Genomic DNA, 21,647 nt, shown 5'->3' on the forward strand with positions numbered 1-21,647 from the left:
ACTAAAGCATTAGAGACCTAACCAGACTTAAAACGCTGGTTCGGTTGCCTGGTTTAACTCGAGCACTCGCCTAAAGCGAGGCACTCTTTGAAGCACACAACTTGGAAATGAAGCGAGGCACTCGGGCCTCGTCTCGCCCGAGCTCCTATTGAAATCACTGGGTCATAGTAGCTTAAGTCACCAATAGAATCATGCAAGGTTTTTAATTTCGTATCGTACTGCTCGATACGGGCGATACATACCAGTCCGCTAGCCTATCGACACGTGAATCGCCCGTTACCGATAGTACCAGATTTTTGGCCCCGTATCAGTTGATACAGGGTTGTACCATGAAGTAACAATAAAAACTTCAACTGTTACTGACCTGTACCAGGCGGTACTGACCGATTTCGACCATTACCGACTTGTACCACCTCAGGCACGTGATTCACGATGATCAACCTATGACCATCACTACATTGATGCACCAATGGCATACGGTATATCAATGCACTATGTTGTGGGATTAATTTCAATATTAGGTCTGACAAACATATCATATTCATATACAAATACATAAGATCGAGGACCCCGATCTACCACCCTTGGAGGCCCATCATTCGTTTTGATGATAGAATCAGGTATATCTACACATGTTATTACTTAACTTATTTGAATCTTAAAGTTTAACTTGTATACAAAATAATCTAACAATTCAAATAATTTTTCTGTAGATAATTCAATATTAATTGAAGGACGATCCGTAATGAATCGAAACTATAAACCTTGCATAAGGCTGCTCTTCAAAGCCCGAAAAAGATATGTGGCACTATTCTTACCTAATTTACATTAGTTTTGATAAAACTATACTAAATGTATATTTATTTCCAACTTAAAAACTCTATCCGAACTTTTTTTTTCTATTTTCAGGTATTTTCAGAGGTTTTTATGCCTATTTTAGGCGTATCGCTCAGTATGTCGATACGGTACAAAATTAAAAACCTTGGAATCATTACCCTTCTTCCCATGACTAAGGCATCTCAATCAAAGAAATCTGAGATCATTTGCATAAAAGAGAACTTCAGCATTTTAATAACCATCTAATACTGAGTAAAGTTCAACATTTTTTTCTTGCACCATGAGCCATCATAAATCCTCAAGAAATAAGCTACTTTGCACATTTAATTATTTTTCTTCAGTATACACTCCTATGTTGATACATAAATGCCCATGTGTAATCATATTTACTTGAACCATTTACATAGGCATTTTTTGTGCATATATACAGTCTGAAAATGCGAGAATTTCTTTTTGCAATCACCACGAAGAAATAAAGGGTTAATAAATACCAAGAAATGAACATGAAATGCAGAGCACTATAATGTTTAACTTTCAATGAATATCAGCAGTCGTAAATTTAAATGAAGCACATTTTGGCAAAAACTGATGAAAGAACATACCAAGCCTGAGGAATAAAGCTGAAATGACATCCAACATAGGTTCAGTAGGGGATTTGCAAGTGTTGAGCATATTGTTGAATACAGAACAGAGATTTACAATTGCACTTGTCTCAGGGTTATCATCTTCATCATTATTGCATAACTTGCTTGCACCAGTCATAGAAAGCTTCAGGTCAATATGAACATTAATCAAGTCTTTCAAGACTTCTGCAACAGCTTCGGAGGGATTACCATCAGCAACCAGATATCCTGCCAAGCTTCCCAATAATAAGTCAAAATTACTTAAAGATGAGTTAAATGACCCAAAGAAAATAGACAAAACCTTATTGCAATATAAGTTTCATATCTAGTCAAATTTACAATCATAAAGAGCAGATTAAATAGGTAAAATATTAAAGTTCAACCACAGTTGTAAACTTTCTTTTAGTTCCAAAAGAAGAAAACTAGAATGGGCATAAACAACAACACATGAGACTACAAATAAGTCAGTAAAACAAGCAACAAAATGATATTCAATGAATTTGACCACAGGGTATCAAGTAGGAAGAGTAAATGATTGTCCCGAGTTTGAATTATAGAATATGATTCTATGATGGATGGCCGTTGCATGCTCCTTCGATGTAGTGAAAGCTACTTCAGATGATACAAACTGTTTGCATTATTTGAAATTTGAATGTCAAAATATATAAAATTTGATGTCATCATTCCAATACCTTTGCATAACTGAAATAAACTTCCAACCCAATACACTCCTTGCCTTTAATAGCAGTCAGTTATATCACCACGATTAAACACCCCATAATAAGATAATACAAGAGAGAAGAATTACCATGATTAAACACCCTATAATAAGATAATACAAGAGAGAAGGATTTTGGAAGACGGCAAAAAGCAAGGATTGCAAAACCGTACCATACCGCCCAGTACAGGCGGTACATACCGATCTGCCAGCAGACCGGTACGTGGACCACTCGCTACCGGGCGGTACCAACGATTTGGCCCCATATCGAGCGATACGAGGCTATACCGGGCGATAATGATCGAAAATCAACTGTTACCATCTGTAACAATGTTCCAATAGTCAATTTGACCATTGGAGACCTCCTTAAGGGTTTTTAAATCCTTTCCTCTCCCCTGTTTCAATCCATTTCTCCCACTCTCTCTTAAACTCTCTCCAACTCATAACGATTAACCTACGATTATCACCACATCGATACACCAATGGCATGCGGTGTATCAATACACTATGTCGTGGGATCAATTTCAGGATTGGGTCCAACAAACATATCATATTAATATACAGATACATAGGATCGTGGACCCCGATCCACCACTAGTGGAGGCTCGTCGTTCGATGGTATAATCAAGTATATCTACACATATAATTACTTAATTCATTTGAATCTTAAAATTTAAGTCGTATACAAAATAATCTAACAATTCAAATGATTTTTCTATAGATACTTCAATATTAACATAAGGACGATCCGGAACGAACCGAAATTGTGAACCTTGCACAAGGCTACTCCTCAAAGCCCAAAAAAAATATGTGACACTACTTAATTTACATTAGTTTTCCTAAACTATACTAAATGTATATTTATTTCTAACTTAAAAACCTTATCCTAACTTTATTTTTTATTTTTCAGATATTTTCAGAGGGTTTTATGCCTATTTTAGGCATACCGATCGGTATGCTTTAGCTTACCGCTTAGTACGTGGTATCGTACCATACCGAGCAAACCTCGGTACACTGGTATGGTACGATATTCAAAACCTTAGCAGAAAGAACAAGTAAAGAAAACATTATCCACTTTCAAAGATTTATTCTATCCAGTTGATGGATCAGGATGATGTTGTGGTAAAATAAAGATACTTTTATTTGCTTTGAAAAATATAAGCATGCATCATAAACATAAAACTACTTATGTTTTAACCGAGGATAAAAGATGGAGCGTTAAAGGGTGATAAGGAAGACCATAATCAAAAGCTATCATACAACAAGCTGCATATGGAAACCAATGTCCAATTAAATATGCTAATTCCAATATACCAAAGAGTTGCTGCATCACATACAAGAGGCATACTATCACCTATTGGAAAGATATTATTTCAAGATTGCGCAATATCAAGTGTAAATATGTTCGAAACAGTTGTTGATTGAGCCAAGAGATGCCAGAACAGAGGTCACTTTCTATCAGATTTTTGTTTGTTTTTGGTAGTTTTATATAACAGTGTAATGTCAATTACATTTTTCCTTCAAAAGAGTTATCATCTATTAATGATAATGCATGCATGACAACTTAGTGAATCATGTAGACAGTCACAACTCAGTCTTAAGATTATTCATCCCTAATATATCAAGAAAGGTTCTAATTTTGGTATGGAACCAATACCAGTTCTTGGCAGACCAGTTCAGTACTGGACAGTGCAGATCAGGAAGGTCCAGCCAAAGGAGGATTCCCCAGAATGAGGACGGCGATGAGGAATCGAAAGAGGTGGAGGACAGGAAGAAGATGAAGAGGCAGGGAAGAGGGTAAGCGAAGGAGGCAGGGGAGGAGGGAAGGTGGAGGAACAGATGAAGAAACAGGGGATGGCAATGCATATCGAAGGAGGAGAGTAACACAACGGGAAGGAGAGTAATGCAGTGGCAATGCAATGGGGAGGATAAGAAGCCAGCAAAGAAATGGCCAGGGAGGAAGCAACAGCCACACAGGAAGACAAGGCGGAGGAGAAAGAAAGAGAAAGGAAAGAGACAAGAGGAGATGAAACCGTTGTCTAACATTGTTATTATTTTAAAAAAAAAGAATATGGGCACCGGGTGGCAGGCTTACCACCTGATACCAATCGATATTGAGCAATTTACCACCTGAAGCCTGATAGAGTGAGCTTGTCATGCAGTACAGCCCATATCAGATTAAACTGATTGCTTCACTGCTTCACATACCGGTGGGCTAACAGATAAGATAATACTAACAAGTACGAACCTATATGGATGGTCCTTTGATCCTTGATCTTAAATATTCATAGCAATCAAAACCCAAATTTAAAGCTTATAAACAAATCAAGTGCAATTAAAGTACAAACAAATAGTCAACTATTAAATGAAAACTATAAGAAGCAGATAAACAAACCTTTAACTGAGACGAAGATCACAGGAAAGCTGCCTATCCATATGGTGGGTTGAACATCACGAAGCTTGTTCAACAAATTACTCAAAGCCTTTAATCCAAAAACGGTGGTGTCAAGAGTATTCTTCTCACTCGAAGATATATATGATGTAAGAGCAGATATGATGTCGTCTGACTCAGCAATAAGAATCTTAGCTTCTGTTTGTTCCATTAATGCATCAACAACTCTAACAATGTGTCCTGTAAGCAAGGAGGTAGCACTCCTCAAGAACCTATAAACATCAGAAATGATCTTCATTCTTACTTTCTCAGAGAGGTTTGGTGCAATAAGTTTCAAAACGATAAGCATATGGATGATTTCCAAATGTTCGGTCTTGTGCAATTCATTCGAAGCAGGTGCATTTAACAGTTCAGGAGTGCAGAATTCTTCCAACAAAGATATGTACTTTTTGTATAAAGAAAACACAACTTTGCTCGCCTTCTTGATGATGCTGGAGCTCTTCAAAGTTTCAAAAACCTTCTTGACATATAGTTGGGCACATCTCCTCACCTAAAGCATAGAGAACACAAAAGGTAACAGTTCTTATCAAAGAAAACAGTAATCACTTGCAAATATTTTTTGGTAAAAATCAAGATGATAAACATATATGCACAGGATTCAGAAGGAAAGCAGAATTAAGTAAGCATGCTTTATCTTCAATCTTCAATAAATCAGTTTAAATTTGAAACAGAATTTTTATTAACAAAAATTATGAGAGGTTTGGTGATCATGCTCGAATCAGTTTAAATTTGAAGCAGGATTTTTCTTAACAAAAAGTATAAGATTATATATCAATTTAATATTTGAACCAATTCAGTTGCATATCTCCAAAAAGAAGTTATAAATTTGAGTTTGACACAAAAATTACAACATGAACAAATTGAAGTTGGAAACTTGCTCTTTTAATTTGTATTTTTAGATTCTTTATTCTTCACTTTCATTGATCAATATGTGATTGATAAGTATACATTTTCCTTAGCATCTGCAATTAGTAAACATGTATCTTAAGTCTTAAGAAACATAGATAAGGAAGTTCACATTGATGAGTTTCATTAAGTAATGTAGGACAAGAAATCTGATATTAATATTGAGATAAGATGAAAGCATGGATGGATAAAACAAATCAGGATCTGATGATTGGGGAATAAAAAAGAGAATATAATAGATGTGATAAGAAAAGGATAAAGATCATAATCATTATGGCTTAAGAATTAACTCCCGAGAATCAAGATTCCGCACCTCTGCAGTCTGCATGTCTCACAAGTGCAAGAATTATTTTATAAAAAAATGGCATGTTGCCATGTCAGGAAGATTGGATTAGTTTTCTTTCTTGCAAAGAATCTTCATTCAGACATATTGTCCCAATTTTCTTCTACTTTAACTTAGCTTCATTTTTATATCAGTGGACAATCTTGGTAAGTGGAGCAAACTTACATAAGATGTCATATTGAAATTACTTACATTTACAAAAAAAAAAAAAGAATACTAAAATCATTCAAAAGACAAACTAAACAAGATAGTTCCTAAATCACTAATCAATAACTATACATGTAACTAGCATAAAATTTATATCCTAACCCATATAAATTTAACAAACATCAAATATACTTAAATATCCTACATAAAAACTTTCTGACTAAGAAGAAACCTAGATATAGATAATATATCTAATATATGATTATTATCCAATTGGTAAAAGTATGAATAAATACAAGTCACAGTATCTAGACAAACTTGTATAAGTTCTGGTACCAATACCTTTTGCCAAAATATATCTAATCAATTTTCATCCCTTGCTGAAACTCACAAATACAGTAACGTGTCAGATGTGACTTACATCATTCCAAGTGTTTTATGCAACCTCCTTTTTTATTTTTAATATAATGTCACGCCACAAGTCTGACATTTTTCTGATTTACTATTGAATTCATTGTTTACTATGTGAAACCAATACAAGAAAAACTATTCATGAAATTAATAAAGGTGTAATAACAACTTGGAGTATTCAAAACCACTTGAAAGCATATCCCTGAACAATTACACAAGCAACTTAATCGATCAAAATTGCAACAGAAGTTGTTACCTTTGGGCGTTTGTCCACGGTGAACGCCAGAAGGACTTCCACAGGCAATTTGACCTCGTCCCAGTCCTCCAATTCAAGACGGAGCACCAAGCCACCAAGCGACTTAACCATGGACCGTACTGCCCCAGTAGGCAGCTTACTGGGCGGGTCCCACAAGAAAGTGGCAAGAACGAGGGCCGCGTTTTTTACCATTGTCGGAGGCAGGGACCGGGCAGGGACGACCGGTAGAAGGATAGAAAGGAAGGCAGAGAGGGCAGAAATAGCGTCATGGTCGGCGGTGTCGGCGTCGCGGATGGCGGTGATGACAGCCGCGAAGTAGCCAGGAGGTGTGAGGGGAAGGCCTTCCTCCTGGAGAATGGAACGCATGGCGGCGGCGGACGCGCAAAGGTGACGGTGCTGCGGGGCGGAGGACTTGGCGTAGCGGTCCATGAGAGCCTTGCACACGTCGGAGCCTCGGCCGAGATTGAGGACGGGCTGGGATATCTCCTCTTCTTCACCTTCGTCATCGCCGTCGCCGGGCGGAAGCGGGAGTTCCGCCGCATCCTTCCGCTTCATAGCTCGTAAATTCGAGGTGGCCTCGCAGGGAGACGGAGATGGACCAAACGACTCCGAGGATATAAATTGTGATTAGGGTTTAAGTTGGGACGTTGGAACGGCGGCGAAGGATTCATGGATTACGCAGGTAAAGAGACAATTCTTGACCCGACCCGCCAGGCACGATATGAGAGAGGTAAACGGGTTCGGGTTGGTTCTGCGTCGTCTTTGGGTTTCCGTCATCAACTTTAGGACTAACATATAAATCGGTTTTGGGTTTAAGAAATTGACACAAACAATCCGATTAATACTCAAATAAATATAATAATTTTGGATTTGCATATTGATAGAGAATATATTAACGGATAATGATGACACATAATTATCACGTAAAAGTGAAATATTCAAATTATCCGGACAATAGTCTAAAATATATCGTTTGGAACTCTCTCTCCTGTAATCCACGTAGAGAAAACATCAAAAAAAAAAAAAGAAAAAAGAATATTGAGATGGTTACAAGTTATCCCCTCTACGATTAAGTATAAAAACTAACCATCAACATTATTTTGAGAGTTGCTCTTCCCAAGAAAAACTCTTACCCACTAAAGACCTCGATTAGTAACTTGAGTGTTAAAGGGATTGGGTCAAAAAATCTCTCCCAACATCAATCTTAGTGCAGGTAGCACCTTAGGAGATCGACACTTCCGAGACCACCTTGGAGTACACCTTAGTTACCACTTCAAACATTCTTGCATCCTTTAGTTTAGACCATGTCGGATTGATTCAAATATCGACGGTGAAATCATCTAACATTTTGACACTAGAAATAGGGTCTAATATCGTAGGAATGAATGCTCCAACGAAGAGGCTCTACCTCCAACTCATAGCACTTTTACTCGGGGGGCAGCTACCATCCTTCCCACATATGGATGCGTCCACTTCAGCACAAACATCAACATAATACTAGCATCTATTTAATGACCCGAGCTTCTCACCCCTATGGGCCAACTTGAGCCATCTACTCATCCCCGTCGAGATGTTCTTGAACCTCATCTAACAGGCACAGAGGTTGATGGGCATGATGTAAGCTATCGGCTTGCTCCTACCTCTCCTAACCTAATAAGCAATACCACCATCTCGGCCGCAATTAATGCCTCAACTGCCATTGGCACTAATGTTGTTGGGATTCTCCCAACCGACGTGATGTCGATATCTTAGGATTGCTCAAGGCCTATGGAACTATTGGTCGAAGGAGTGCCCCGCTCTCCAACTATATAATATTAGCGCACTGCCACACCTTCGCTTTGCTTTGCCTGAATTCGAGACTCAATCAGTGAATTTGATTGATGACTCATTAAGGATCTAGCTATAGCAAATAGACCAATACTTAAACAAGATGTAATAAGAGTTCCAATAATCTATAGGGGAGAGTTTAGTCGATCCCACCTTGGTTTGATCCTTATTCATTCAGAACATCCAGGAGGAGCCAATCCCAATGAACTTCCACCTCCCATTACCAAAGGCCTTTAACAATAGTATCGACCCGATGGAGCACACCACCACCCTTCATGCTTAGATGTCGTTGTATGGCACCTCAAACGCTCCGATGTATCGCACTTTTCTAATAATGCTAAGAGGCATAACACGAGAATGGTACTCTTACTTGAAGTCGCTCTCAGTTGACTCATTTGCTTAGCTCACAAAAGAGTTTGAGCTCTACTTGAGAATATGCGCATGATACCATTAGTGATAATGCTACTCCAACTCAAGCAAGAGGAGGAAGAGACACTATCTGGCTTCATCGCTCGATTCACTAACAAAATTCGAGGCATACAAGAAGCTTATCTATCACTTGTGGTTTAGGCCTTTATGATGGGGCTCTAACCCTCTCGCCTTTTTTGATTATTGGTAGAGAGGCTACCGACGACGGTACCCGATGTGATTTAAAGGACTAACCAATACATAATTGTGAAGATAATGGTCTTATGTAAGCACGAGGAGGCGCACAAGAGGCCAAGACAAGAGTAATTACCATCAACCTTGACACCAAGGTCATCACGGTGAAGAAAACATGATTGACCAAAGTTGCCCCACCCGAGGTTTGAGTTGACTACCTTGAACATGACTAGTACTGAAGTCTTCTTATAGATAAAGGAAAAATGATTATTAAAAATTTTGTAACTATCGAAGACACTATTGGAGACGAGAGATAAATCCAAGTGTTGTTATTTCCATCACGATTATGGCCATGGCATAGAGGACTATCGCGATTTGAAAGAACAAATCGAAGAACTCATTTGTTGGGGACACCTCGGGAGGAGACATCTTATCGAGTTACAAAGCCTATGCCCAAGCTATCATTGAAAAGTGCTCAAGATGAGAAGACAACTTGAAAATAACCTTCAAGGAAAAAGAGATAGAGTACCTCGACCTAAACCATAGCGATGCCTTGATGGTCTCTATAAGAATAATTAATCCCCAAGTGAAGAGGGTTATGATCGACATAGGTAGCTTTATCGATATCCTTTATTTTGATGTTTTTGAAAAACTTGAGCTCTTGACTAATGATCTCACGCTTATGACTTCTTCGTTGATAAGGTTCATTGGTAACTCCATATCCTCTCTTGGAACTATGAGCCTACACATCACGTTTGGAGATGAGCTTTGCTCCAAAATAGTGATAACTAAATTCATTGTGGTTGATATCCCCTTATATATAATGCCATCTTAGGTCGACCCACAACTTAATATGTTGAGGGCAATGGTTTCGGCATATTAGTTGAGGGAGTCTCACTAGTGCTGTCAGACAATAGTTGCCATATCCAAAAAGGTCCAACCTAAGGCATCGTCGATAGACTCTCGAAATTTTGGTTAATCCCTCCTACATCTAGAGTTGATGGAGTCACTAATCGAGACACATCTGGATAAGGCCTATCCCGAAGTGTTTATATAGTCGCCAAGAGACATATCGAGAATCGACCTAAATATGGCCAACACCATTTGAACATATTGGGAAATCTGAGAGAACATCACATGCACAAAAAAAAAAAATAGAATAGAAAATGATTTTCCAAAAATAATTTTTTATTATATCACACATGATGATTGAGAGCGAAAAACTCATAAAAGATAGCAACTTGGGAGATCGATAACGAAGTACACTTTAGTCACTATTTCTGTCCGGTTGACTCTGATATCGATAACGAAATCACCTAACACATATCAATGATAGGGTGTCTAAGTTATACACAGAGAAGGAAGTTTATAGTCATGGGGTTCATTAGATTCTGCAGGTTGGATTTGGATCTGAGTGATTAGGTCAAACCGTGTTGAGAGAGTTGATCATAACTTTTCGTTTTTGAAGAAAAGAAAAACTGTCTCACTCATGACCATATTCTTAATTTAACCTAACCTACGTATGGAACACGTGGCTTGAATCAGGTGCTGGATCTGTCAGGATGACATTTGAACTTTTTTGTTCTTGTGAATCAAGACATACATTATAGTTAATGTGACTTACTATAATAGGTAACGGTCGACTCCTTGATTAGCCTCGTAATTAGACCTTGAGACAAGATTAGCCAAGCATTATTCTTCCCTTATCGATCTATTAGGAGAGTTTCGGTGGTTAAGTGCCTATTGTATCAGCCTCGTGTCATGGAAAATCTCTTCAATTTCTTGTAACTGTTCACGCAAGGCACGACTCTTATCGGCCAACTATGTCTCGAGTTTCTCCAAGTAGAGTTGGGTCCCAGTAGACACGGGCAACAATATGTTGGAAGCTCTATTATGCCCCGGACCACATGCACAAAAAATAACAAAATACAGTATATATTTGACATACGTGAGCGAGGAATGAGAAAAACTTTCACATCACAACTAATGATAAGAATGAACATTTACAAATTTATGGATTCTTTTTTCTGGTGGACAATGGCCATTCTGTGCAAGAACAATTATGAGGCAAAACTTACATCATTATTAGATTAAGTAGGAACAGGAGAAGCATGAGTTGGACTGCAAGTTTGATGCAAGACGATAACCAGCTAGATTGTGTCCACATGTACAAAACCTTAAAAATATACATATGGACCATACCGTAATGACCAAGCGTAGTAAAACATATACTTCCAATTTCCAAACACTGATCCCATCCAAGCATAGACTCACCCTAGCAATCAAGCACTAATCACTGAGGAATAGCAAGACAGACCAGGAGGCAAAACAATCCAAATAAGCAATATATGAAAATGAGCAAATAGGATAAACCTGCCACTCTGAAGTGCACATGCTTAGAAGAATGTTCGTTTTCAGCCCTCCGGACCAATGCTTAGAAGAGTTCCTTCTTTCTTTTCTGAACGTCCTGCTTCCACTGAGGTTGTTGATAAAATAATTCTTTAGTCATACCGAAAACGGTTTGGAACTCGGCATCAGATAAGTAAACCTACAAAAGTGGAAAGTAAAGCATATAAAGTTGGAATAGAAGAAGCTATACGTATAATTGAATTATCAAAATTTCAAGAACCTCCCATTTTGGAATAAATATAAGATTTTAGAAGCAAATAAATTCTGTGACAGAAACCTCTCTCCGTTTATAATCGATTCCTCTGACAGGATTGCTGGACGTGGCTCTCAGCTGCTCGTAACTATATGTACATTCACCACCTGGTTCACCTTTATTCGAATCTTCTGTTGCCTCTGTATCAAGAACATTGTTCTCTGATTGATAACCGTCTAGTTCGATGGTTTCCTTTCCTGCAGAAGACTCCAGAAGATTTTCCAACCCCGAGTCCACACTTTGAGTTCTCAAAGGAACTGCAAGAGCTAACAATCGTCAGCATTTAAAACAAATGCAAATATTAAGATTAGGATCTTACGTTGATACAAATATCTTAGGTCTTGTAAGTTGTAATAAAAGACATAATAATCTTCTCTGGACACCTTAATTCATTTAAGGAAATGACAATGCCATAAATGGTTAGGATTACACCTTAAACAGACTCTTTATGAGAAATAGTAACAGTTCAGACCATCAAGATGGTTGTGTCCGTATTGCATTTTTTCAGATTGAACATTCACCACTTCAGAAACCCATGCATACTTCATTTTTCCAAAATTTACTGACAAATGAATGTTCATATAATTATGTCATATCTATAGTCTAGGCATTAACGGCAATAGAACCTTATTGTTAAACCTAGGTAATCCTTGTAATCTATGCCGAGACAGCACTATTTTCCAGTGGAACAAGAAAAAATTACATATCGTAGAAAACATCAAATTATCAGTTCAAGATATTGTACCAGTGACAGCCACTCTTGGGCCTGGAGAAGGGCTTCTGCTGATTCTTGCAGTAGAAGTATCAGAATCAGCGCTTTTGTGTTCAGCAGTCAAAACGGAAGATAGTGCAGCAACTGCAGCTGCTCGCTGTGACCCTTGTCTTGGACCTGATGGCTTTGGAACTAAAGTTTTGGTGCTTGAAGTTGGATTGAATGCGGAGGATAGGGCTGCTAAAGCTGATGCTCTTTGAGTGGGTCCATCGTGATTCACATCATTAGCCTTGTAGTTTGATTGTGGCAAACTGCTTGAAGATGGATTGAATGCGGAAGTGAGGGCTGCTAAAGCTGTAGCTCGCTGAGTGGGTCCACCATGATTCACATTATTAGGCTTGTTGTTTGACTGCGGCAAACTGCTTGAAGATGGATTGAATGCAGAGGAGAGGGCTGCTAAAGCTGATGCTCTTTGTGTTGGTCCATTATGATTCACATTATTAGGCTTGTTAGACTGCAGTAGACCACAATGAGCAAGTTATATAGTAGCATTAAACTTAGATCACGATTAAGTACTATCAGGACAGCCAGTGATTTCTAGAATTTACTTGCAAAAGGGTAGCCTAATACATGGACTAAAGTGATGGTTTGTTCTGGCAAGAAATTAAGAACCAGTTGGAGGTTGTTTAAGGCTTCTTATGGAAGTCCTCAGCTTGATATAGAAGAAAATTCTAATGACTGAACTGGCTTTTTCTGAGTCCAAAATGGACCAATTTGGTCAGAAAAAGGCTTGAAGGGTTTAAGACTCTTCTCAGCAGCCGTTTAAGATTAGTCATGAACAAGTAGCAACTCACATCACCTCCATGCGATTTGGTGCCAGCTCTGTGGAGGAAGGCCTGAAGACAGTACGGGAGGCCTAAAAATTAGACGAGAAGAGTCCTGACCCAGTGACGTGTTTTCCATATAGGCATGAAAATTTTGGTTTATTTTTTTGGTCCATTCACCAAAAGTGAGTCAATATTACCATCAATATGACTCACATATGTTGGTCGATTACTGTCAATTCCAATTTATTTGTGAATTTCCAAAAAAGAAAAATAAAAAGAAAGTAAAAAAGATTGCTGCTGCCATAGGTGGTAGACTGAGAGAAGGAAGAAGAGAAGGGAAGAAGTGGGGGAAAAGTGGAAAAAAAAAACCATGATTGTGAATGTGAAGAAGACATGCTATTTGTAGCCACTACATCCAACATAGCTGTCACTGTTGCAATGTTCATAGACAAAGAAGCAAACATAGAAGAAAAGCAAAGCAGAGGAGAGACTCTTAGCAATTAAAAACAAATAGGGATGTGACAATCAAGAAGAAAGATGTTGCAATAAGGAATTTTGCAAACACTCCAAAGAAAGTCTTTAACTATAGCTTCTTGTGCATTAGTCAACACTGCACTTGGATGGTAATTAGAGAGGTACTATGGTTATATGGGACCCATCATCCAAATTAGAGTTGAAGTGAAGTGTTGAGGGGTCCATCACTCAGTTTAAGTTAAAGGTAAGCATTCTTTAAGATCTCAAGGTACTGAACCCATACCAATCACTGTCCAGACCAGGACATGTTAGAGTCATATTGGCAAGCTGATATATGGTATGCCAATACATGTCATGGTACCGCAGAGGGCGGTAGGAGAAGGAGAAGAGGAGGTGGAGGAAGAGTACATAGGCCGATGATGAACGTAATGAGGGATCGTGAGGGAGGCAGGCAATAGTTCAAAAGAAAGAGGGTTTATAACTCTAAAAAAACAAAAGAACCTAAACTAGACCAGACTGCCAAAAAAGGGCTGGACAGCGTGCCAATTTGCTGTCGGACTAGGAATACCACTGGTATGCATTGATCTAGGCATTATTTAGAACCATGAAGCAAAATATAGTCTTTTTGTACAATGTGTTCATAATAGTAATCTACTGCTTAATACATCATATTTTGTGTAGAATAAAAATAAGGGAGTTATGATGTGCACCTTAGAATAAAAAAAGGGAACTTTATTGGTCATGTTGTGCACCTTAGAATAAAAATAAACTTTGTAAGGGAGTTATTGGACTTGCTATACTTAACACATCATATTTTGTGTAGATAGGAAAAGAATTTACAGAAAATTATTGTTATTGGAATGAGATTGTTGAAAACTTGAGATATCAAGGTTAATAAAAATGAATTGCAAACATAGGAGCTTGGGCTGCTGTCACTGCCGAGCTTCTGTTGGGTGTGGGTCTCTCAAATTAGGTGGTCGATGGGGTGCCAAAATGGGAGACTAGGCAACTTCTTAGGTTCAAAAAGAATTTTATTTTGTAAAATTCAGTATTGCCATGTTATGCAACAGCAAGCACACCGTGACTATTAACCACAAGAGATGACATTAAATTGTGAATCTCTTTGCTAAAGACGATCTAAATGACAACATCAAAAACAGAATATACTGATGTGTGCCAACTTCATGCAGATGTTAAACCTGACATTGCCATGTATTATTGGCACAAGGTAATATGTGGCATGTGCTGCAGTGATCATGGAACAGTATGGACTGTAGACACCCACCAGGTCAAGTCCAGGTAGCTAAACTCTTACTCTATATCATAACTAGGGTACAATAGTTAACAAACAACTACTTACATATTAAGCATTTGCATGTAAGATAGTATCTAATAAAGAGCTTTTAGCTGAACCTCTGAAGTATCAAATAAAGAGCTAATATAGTATTTGCATGAATTGGTAGAGACAAGTCCCATGACTAAAATAAAACATGGGGATTTACACTTTCCTCAAGTACAAAACATGTTAAAATTTACCTCTGAAGCATGCATCACTGGACCAAAAATAAGTGAAAGTTTCTTCTGGAAAGAATTTCCTTGAGCCTATTTTACATAAGAAGCATTGTTTAGAACTTAAAATGTACTAGTCCCAAGAACAAACGTAAAAAATCAAAATGCATGAACCAAATAAACAGGGGATTTATTGTGACATAAAAATTACTTGTATGATAATATAAGCTAGTAGCTTTTGATACATTTTTAGTTGTCTGTAACACATTCAGATTTGCAACATGGAACTGCCAAAACTATCACATGTTAATTGCAGATAAATTGAAGCTACTGTTCATGTGATGAAGTAATGTATAGTTAACAACAAGCCAGTTGCGAGAAAAGCTTCGACAATAAATAGAATGTAAATTCTTGCATGTGTTTATTCCAGAAATGGAAAATTATACTTGTAATCCTTGCACTTTGGAGCTCAGTCCCTAAACTTCAATTTTTGCCAAACAACTCCCTACATTTCAATTGATGTTTTAGTTAACTTATGTTCACATTAAAACAACTTGCTAAACTCTTATAAATGTCAGCAAGAAAATGTCTGAAGTGTTGATATAAAAACTAAAGATAAGGGGCACACATACTTAACTCACCCTGACTTACCAATCAGAACACACACATTTGAAAAAAATCATTCACCGACATTCATCATTTATGCCAGATTGACAAGTCAAAATGGCCAGGCCAACTTTTAGGTAAGGCTTATATATGGAAGCTGATAGTAGGACTTAATTGAAATATTAATTATGTTTAAGTGCCTATATGAAACTTTCCATATGTTGAAGGACTAGTGTCCAAAGGGCAACCATGACTATTAATTCAAGAAATTCCAAGTCATGGTATAGTTTTCAATCTGTGTATGCAAGTGTTTATTAGAAATCCTTTTGGTATTGAGATGATATACATGATCAACAGGGAGAGCACACCGCAGATTATTGATTATAGAGATGATTTAGAATATCATAACAGGGTGAACACACAACAGACTATTCTAGTGAACTTGGGGACAGTAAACAATTGTAAATGTAGGTGAGAGTGGATGAATATGACCTACGTAATTTCATTCATTACTAAAGAACAATCTTTAATAACCAACCAATAATATTGCAAATCATAATGCATAAAACTCAAAAGTACAAAAGAATATCGATATGTAATACAAAACTGGTTACATGACAACATTTAACAAATAATTGGACCCTCTTGTGATGAAGGACAAGTTAGCATAGGTTCCTAACAAAGCCTAATTTTGGTCTATAGAAGTCTTATTTGTATATGTTAAATATCCTTGTGAAAACTTGTTTCAATTTTCAAAGGAAATTTCTCAAAATATTAATAGATCCCAAAAAATTCATTCAATATTAGAATCTGTATAAAGCAGATCATAGTAGCGTAAGATGTAATGTCATATGGAAACATTCATTGCACCACTAAATAAGGTTTTTAATTTCGTACTATATTAGTGCATCGAGTTTTGCTCAGTACGGTACGATATGACATACCAAGCGGTACACCCTTCTTTTAAGAAGAAACCATCTCACATGCAGGCGAGGATGGTTTCTTCTTAAAAGAAGAAGAAACCATCACCCCCTTTCCGTCTCTCGCCCGCGAGGCAGGTGAGGATGCGACGGGTCGCCTTTGTCCCTAGCTCGAACTCATCGCCCGCGAGGCACTCCACAATGCTCCCACGGTAGCCAGATCCGATGGGGATCTAGCCATGGGTGAGGTGAGCTCATCTCTTGCTCCCCCGCCATTGCCACCCTTCGTATCGGGCAATATGTACTGGTCCGCAAGCAGATCGATACACGGGCCGCCGGCTACCGGGTGGTACCGTCGATTGGGACTATTTCCGCCTCGTTACCACCCTAAATCGGTCGTCACCGCACACTATTGGGTAGTATTAGCCGATGGAGAAGAAAGAAGAGGGAGAAGAAGAGAACCTAGAGATCCGACGCCGCTCTCCCTCCTCGTCTGAGGCAATGAGGCCTCGGCGTCATCGGTGACTTCTCCTTATCCCAGCGGGGAGAAGAATCCTCGGCAACGTTGTAGGGAGAAGAAACCGAGCATCGTCAAGGTGGCGTTTCTTCTCCCCATGCAAGTAAAAGAAACGAGGCGGCGACATCGCCTTGTTGCCCTTTTTTGCACGAGGAGAACGAAACGATTTCTTCTCCCCACCTTCTCCTCGCGCGGGCAGAAAAGAGGCAATGTCGCCACGTTTTTCTACACCTGTGGGGAGAAGAAACTGTTTATATATATATATATATATATATATATATATATATATATATATATATATATATATATATATATATATATATATACTGCTCGGTATATAGTATTGTACGATACCGAGCGAATCTCAAAACTCGGATACGGTACGAAATTTCAATCCTTGATGCCAATAATGAAAAGCTCTCTACAGGATGTTAATTCTTGTAATGTTTAGGTACTTTTGTAGCATCTTTCACCAGTCAATAAAATATCTAGGTACTCTTGGCATCTTTAGCACTCATCCAAAAATCTACCCTCCAATAAAATCTAATGCTCAAATATGTGATTGCAATTTCAATAAATTTTCATAAGTATGTTTCCTTTTGGATGCTTCTATTCTAATTTTATGCCATCAGTATGTCACTCATTTCACTGTATATGAAGCAATATTTCATAAGAACATAGTAATGCTCAGAGCCATTAGAACTTACAATTGCCTTTGCACTATTCCAAGAGAAGTATGTCGTGAAGAAACATGGTTCATAACCTTCTATGACTACATAAATCGGCACATCAGAGGATAAACCTTCTAGTGATACTGCAAGGTCAACATATTTCTGAAAAAGAAAAGACAAATAGTGAGATAGTTCAAAAAAAATATTCACGGAAAGAAGGAAAATTCAGCGGTTATACCTGTCCAATATGAAATGCCTTTTGTTTCTCCTTGGAATCCACATACTGACCAACCCAAACAAAGACCTCAGAATGGGTGTCAAGTATCAACATGTCCTCAGTCAGTAAATCATCTTGAGAAAAATTGAAAACTTCAGTGAACTACAAGAGAGATGGAGAATCTATAAATAATATGAGCAATTGAGAAGTAAAGAGTTTGAAACATCAAATGTTCATTGAATGCAGGATAAGTTGCATACCTCAAGGTTTCCTGGAGAATCATCATATGAACAATATGAAGACATCAGATTCAGCAATGAAGATGTAGATCCACATGTATATGATTATATCAAAAGCAACACAAGGGAAAACAAAATAGGCTTCACTTAGAAAATGAGACCAACCTTTAACATATGAGATGGTGTACAGGTGAGGATCACTAACAATATCTTGAATGACCTTTTTGCTAGTATAGCTTTGTTTTCCACCAAGAGCAAACCAGAAAGCCGAGCTCTCCGTTCCCTCCTTGGTGTGCTTCAGTGCAACACCCGGCTGTTGAAAAAATAGATAATTAGTCATAAGAAAATTCCAAAAATTTCTATTTAAACCCCAAAGTCAGTGATTTCATATTTCTCCATCAAAATTTAAGTTTGGCATATATTTATAAATAAATAAATCCCTGAAAACCTAAAATCTTGCACAAACATCCTCATAGTTAATCTCTTAAGTTCAACTGGAAACTGCGACTGCCATCATTAAAAACTCGTTATGTTGGTAAGAATATTTTTGCTATTTTAGGCATTTTATATTTTGTTATACTTTTTAAACTCAAGCTAGTTGTTGTTCACTACAACTAAAAGTAGCCAACGTGAATTTTATTGGATTGGTGTTAGTGGGAGGAGTACCAGATGGACGACAAGAGTAGTACCAGATGGACCAGTGGCAGTGGGTGGCACAAGGGAGACGAACACAAAGAAATCGTGTGAGAAGCGAGAGAAAGAGAGGTGGCTGGAGGTAAGTGGATAAACCTAATTAAAAAGACAATAAAAAAGACTAGCAGTAAGGTATTCACTGGTTCAGATGAAATAGCAATGTATGGTGAGAACCTGTAAATTATATATCATAAGCAAATAATTTCCATACATGTACAATAAAATATTAACACAAAAACACATGAGAGATAGACCAAAAAATTTAACAACAATTAACGGGTTCTATTTAAAATTTATTTCCACTGCCAATTACAGTCTCACTGATGAAAGAATAATGGTTACTCGAAACTCAAAAGGACAAGTATATACCATTAAGTAATAGCTCAAACAAGCTTTAGCAAAGGTGATTTTCTTAAGCAGATAAAGCTTTCTAATCTCATTAAATACTGCCCATACTGCATGGAACTACCATTACAATAAGGGACCAAGTTCTAAGCAGCCTTTGTTGGCCACGAGATTTCAGTAAGCTTATATGGTTGAACCAGTCCAAACAAACAGGTCATAAGGCTCCTGTTTACTTAACTGTGTATTTAAGTAAACTACTGTACACTGACTGACCATACTGATGTATCATCCTAGTCCACTGACCAGTCAATACACTGTAAGCTTCATCATGTGTTATCCAGCATCAGACTTGACCGTTACTTCAGAACTTTTCCATCTTCATTCAAGACCATATTATCACCAATATTGAGCTGCAAAAATGTTCAGTAATAATAACACAATCCACTAATCCTCAGGGCCCGATTCACCAACTCTTTCGATTTTCCATGATTCTATAACACCTATTTGTACATAAAAGTGAAAGACTAATGTAATGTAATCAAATGTCCATCAGATCTAAGAGGAATTTCAAAGAAGAAGTAGTTCCTGATATCGATAAAAAATTAAAGGTGAAACATACTATATAGCTACCAATAGTTTTTGAAAACCTCAATCCTTGTAGAAAGGATACCAGCCTGCAAAAACAGTGCTTAAAATACACTGAAGAAGCTCCAGACAGAAATAAACATTTGAAAAATAATAAGGAGAAGAAGATTTCAAACTGGTCAATAAATGAATGAGCTTTCATCTGTGAATGAAAGCTTTTGATCAATAATATAATAACGGGAAATTCAAGAGATTCACAAAGTGGCACTAAGAAAAGCAAGGCAGTGAATTTAGATACTATACCTTCAAAAATTCTGCGACTCTTGCAGCCCATTGCTGTTGTTGAGTAGTACTTGAGTTTCCATTCCAAGCAAATAGAGAACTCCCAGATTGCAAAAGAAAACAATCGTTGGAGCTTAAAGATGCTGCCACCTAATGCGAAGAAAGCATAAGTTGATATAACTTTAGACTGCTAGAGGGCCCCACCTATATTAAAAGATGATTGAAAAGATAGGATGTTCTACTAATATAATAATTTTGGAGACAGTACTTGTATATCAATTTTATTTTACATAATAACAATAGCATTCTAATCTAGTGAAGATTAAACAGCCAGCTGTCTGCACTACTTATATCCTTATCCGACTATATTCCAGGAAAAGTCATATACAGGGGAAATTCATTCATATTACATTTCGGTACATTGACACCTTATGCTAACTACACATTAAGTTAGAGGTATCAGGGAAATTTGATTAGCTGATTATATCTATTTATAGCCACTCTACATCATTGAAAGAGTTGCTATTTTATGTTATTAAATATTTGTATTTTATTGAAGACAATTAACAAATAATGCAGACTACTTGGCCATCCAAGGGTGAGCAAAAAATTCATAATTAAGATTGGCTACTTTGCATGGAGAACTGCAGTGTTAAAGCCAAATAAAGGTTTCTTCCTGTGACATATCTCATGTAGGATACCTTATTAGATCTGATGTAAGACAACCTAATTACAGTTTGACATTAGCACAGAATGCAATTTAAAATCTAAGAAAACTGTAATTTAGATTTGTAACCTAACATAGTGTGACCAAGAACAAGTAGTTCTAATACTTTCACATAGGCTTTACATTGTGAACAGAATCAAATTGACCCTGCAAATAAACCTATTAGACGACAGCAAAAATACCAAAAATAGGAACATAAGTTGTAAAGAGAAGATACAAGCAAATCCCTCATGGGGTTGCAACCATTGACAACAGCAACTTGAATGAGGGAAAGCCACCTCACTTTGCCAGTCATGCGCCTTGGGCGGCACAAGGTTCTTTCCAAGGTGCAGCCCCTCATGGCATAGATCAACATAGGCAGCCAAGAGGCAACCCTGTCTTGCCAAACTGGCCTCTAATACCAGCACTGACGTCTTTGTGGATATGTATCTTTTCAGTTTACACAAGTCTGACTAATTAACCGGGTCTATATCATCTTCGCTTAGACGAAAAGCCACTCTACTTGTTCAACAAGAAAGAAAAGTCCAACAAATGTTTT

The 21,647-nt window shown here is 37.6% G+C and overlaps 2 protein-coding genes across 4 annotated transcripts in view; both read right to left on the reverse strand.

Annotated features, from left to right (window-relative positions):
* LOC135582040 (uncharacterized) overlaps nt 1–7,360 on the reverse strand; it is a 32,182-nt gene extending 24,822 nt beyond the window's left edge. Inside the window, exons 1-4 of one of the 2 annotated variants that reach the window (XM_065134141.1) lie at nt 6,694–7,360; nt 5,017–5,120; nt 4,574–4,842; nt 1,440–1,688 (exon numbers count right to left, since the gene is read on the reverse strand). In XM_065134141.1, coding sequence (XP_064990213.1) covers nt 1,440–1,688; nt 4,574–4,842; nt 5,017–5,120; nt 6,694–7,248 — 1,177 coding nt within the window. In that variant the 5' untranslated portion in view covers nt 7,249–7,360. Of the gene's footprint in view, nt 1–1,439; nt 1,689–4,573; nt 5,121–6,693 lie in introns of both variants that reach the window. The other variant, XM_065134140.1, reaches the window with a different exon arrangement.
* A 3,823-nt stretch (nt 7,361–11,183) lies between these two features.
* The window catches only part of LOC135627810 (villin-2-like), a 31,931-nt gene continuing 21,467 nt past the window's right edge, over nt 11,184–21,647 (reverse strand). Inside the window, exons 15-23 of one of the 2 annotated variants that reach the window (XM_065134144.1) lie at nt 20,404–20,532; nt 18,643–18,790; nt 18,499–18,509; nt 18,260–18,400; nt 18,058–18,183; nt 15,335–15,400; nt 12,531–13,011; nt 11,810–12,042; nt 11,184–11,671 (exon numbers count right to left, since the gene is read on the reverse strand). In XM_065134144.1, coding sequence (XP_064990216.1) covers nt 11,558–11,671; nt 11,810–12,042; nt 12,531–13,011; nt 15,335–15,400; nt 18,058–18,183; nt 18,260–18,400; nt 18,499–18,509; nt 18,643–18,790; nt 20,404–20,532 — 1,449 coding nt within the window. In that variant the 3' untranslated portion in view covers nt 11,184–11,557. Of the gene's footprint in view, nt 11,672–11,809; nt 12,043–12,530; nt 13,012–15,334; nt 15,401–18,057; nt 18,184–18,259; nt 18,401–18,498; nt 18,791–20,403; nt 20,533–21,647 lie in introns of those variants that run through there. The other variant, XM_065134143.1, reaches the window with a different exon arrangement.

The sequence above is a fragment of the Musa acuminata genome, chromosome BXJ2-11 (genome assembly GCF_036884655.1).
Source record: "Musa acuminata AAA Group cultivar baxijiao chromosome BXJ2-11, Cavendish_Baxijiao_AAA, whole genome shotgun sequence".
In the NCBI taxonomy this organism is placed as follows: domain Eukaryota; kingdom Viridiplantae; phylum Streptophyta; class Magnoliopsida; order Zingiberales; family Musaceae; genus Musa; species Musa acuminata.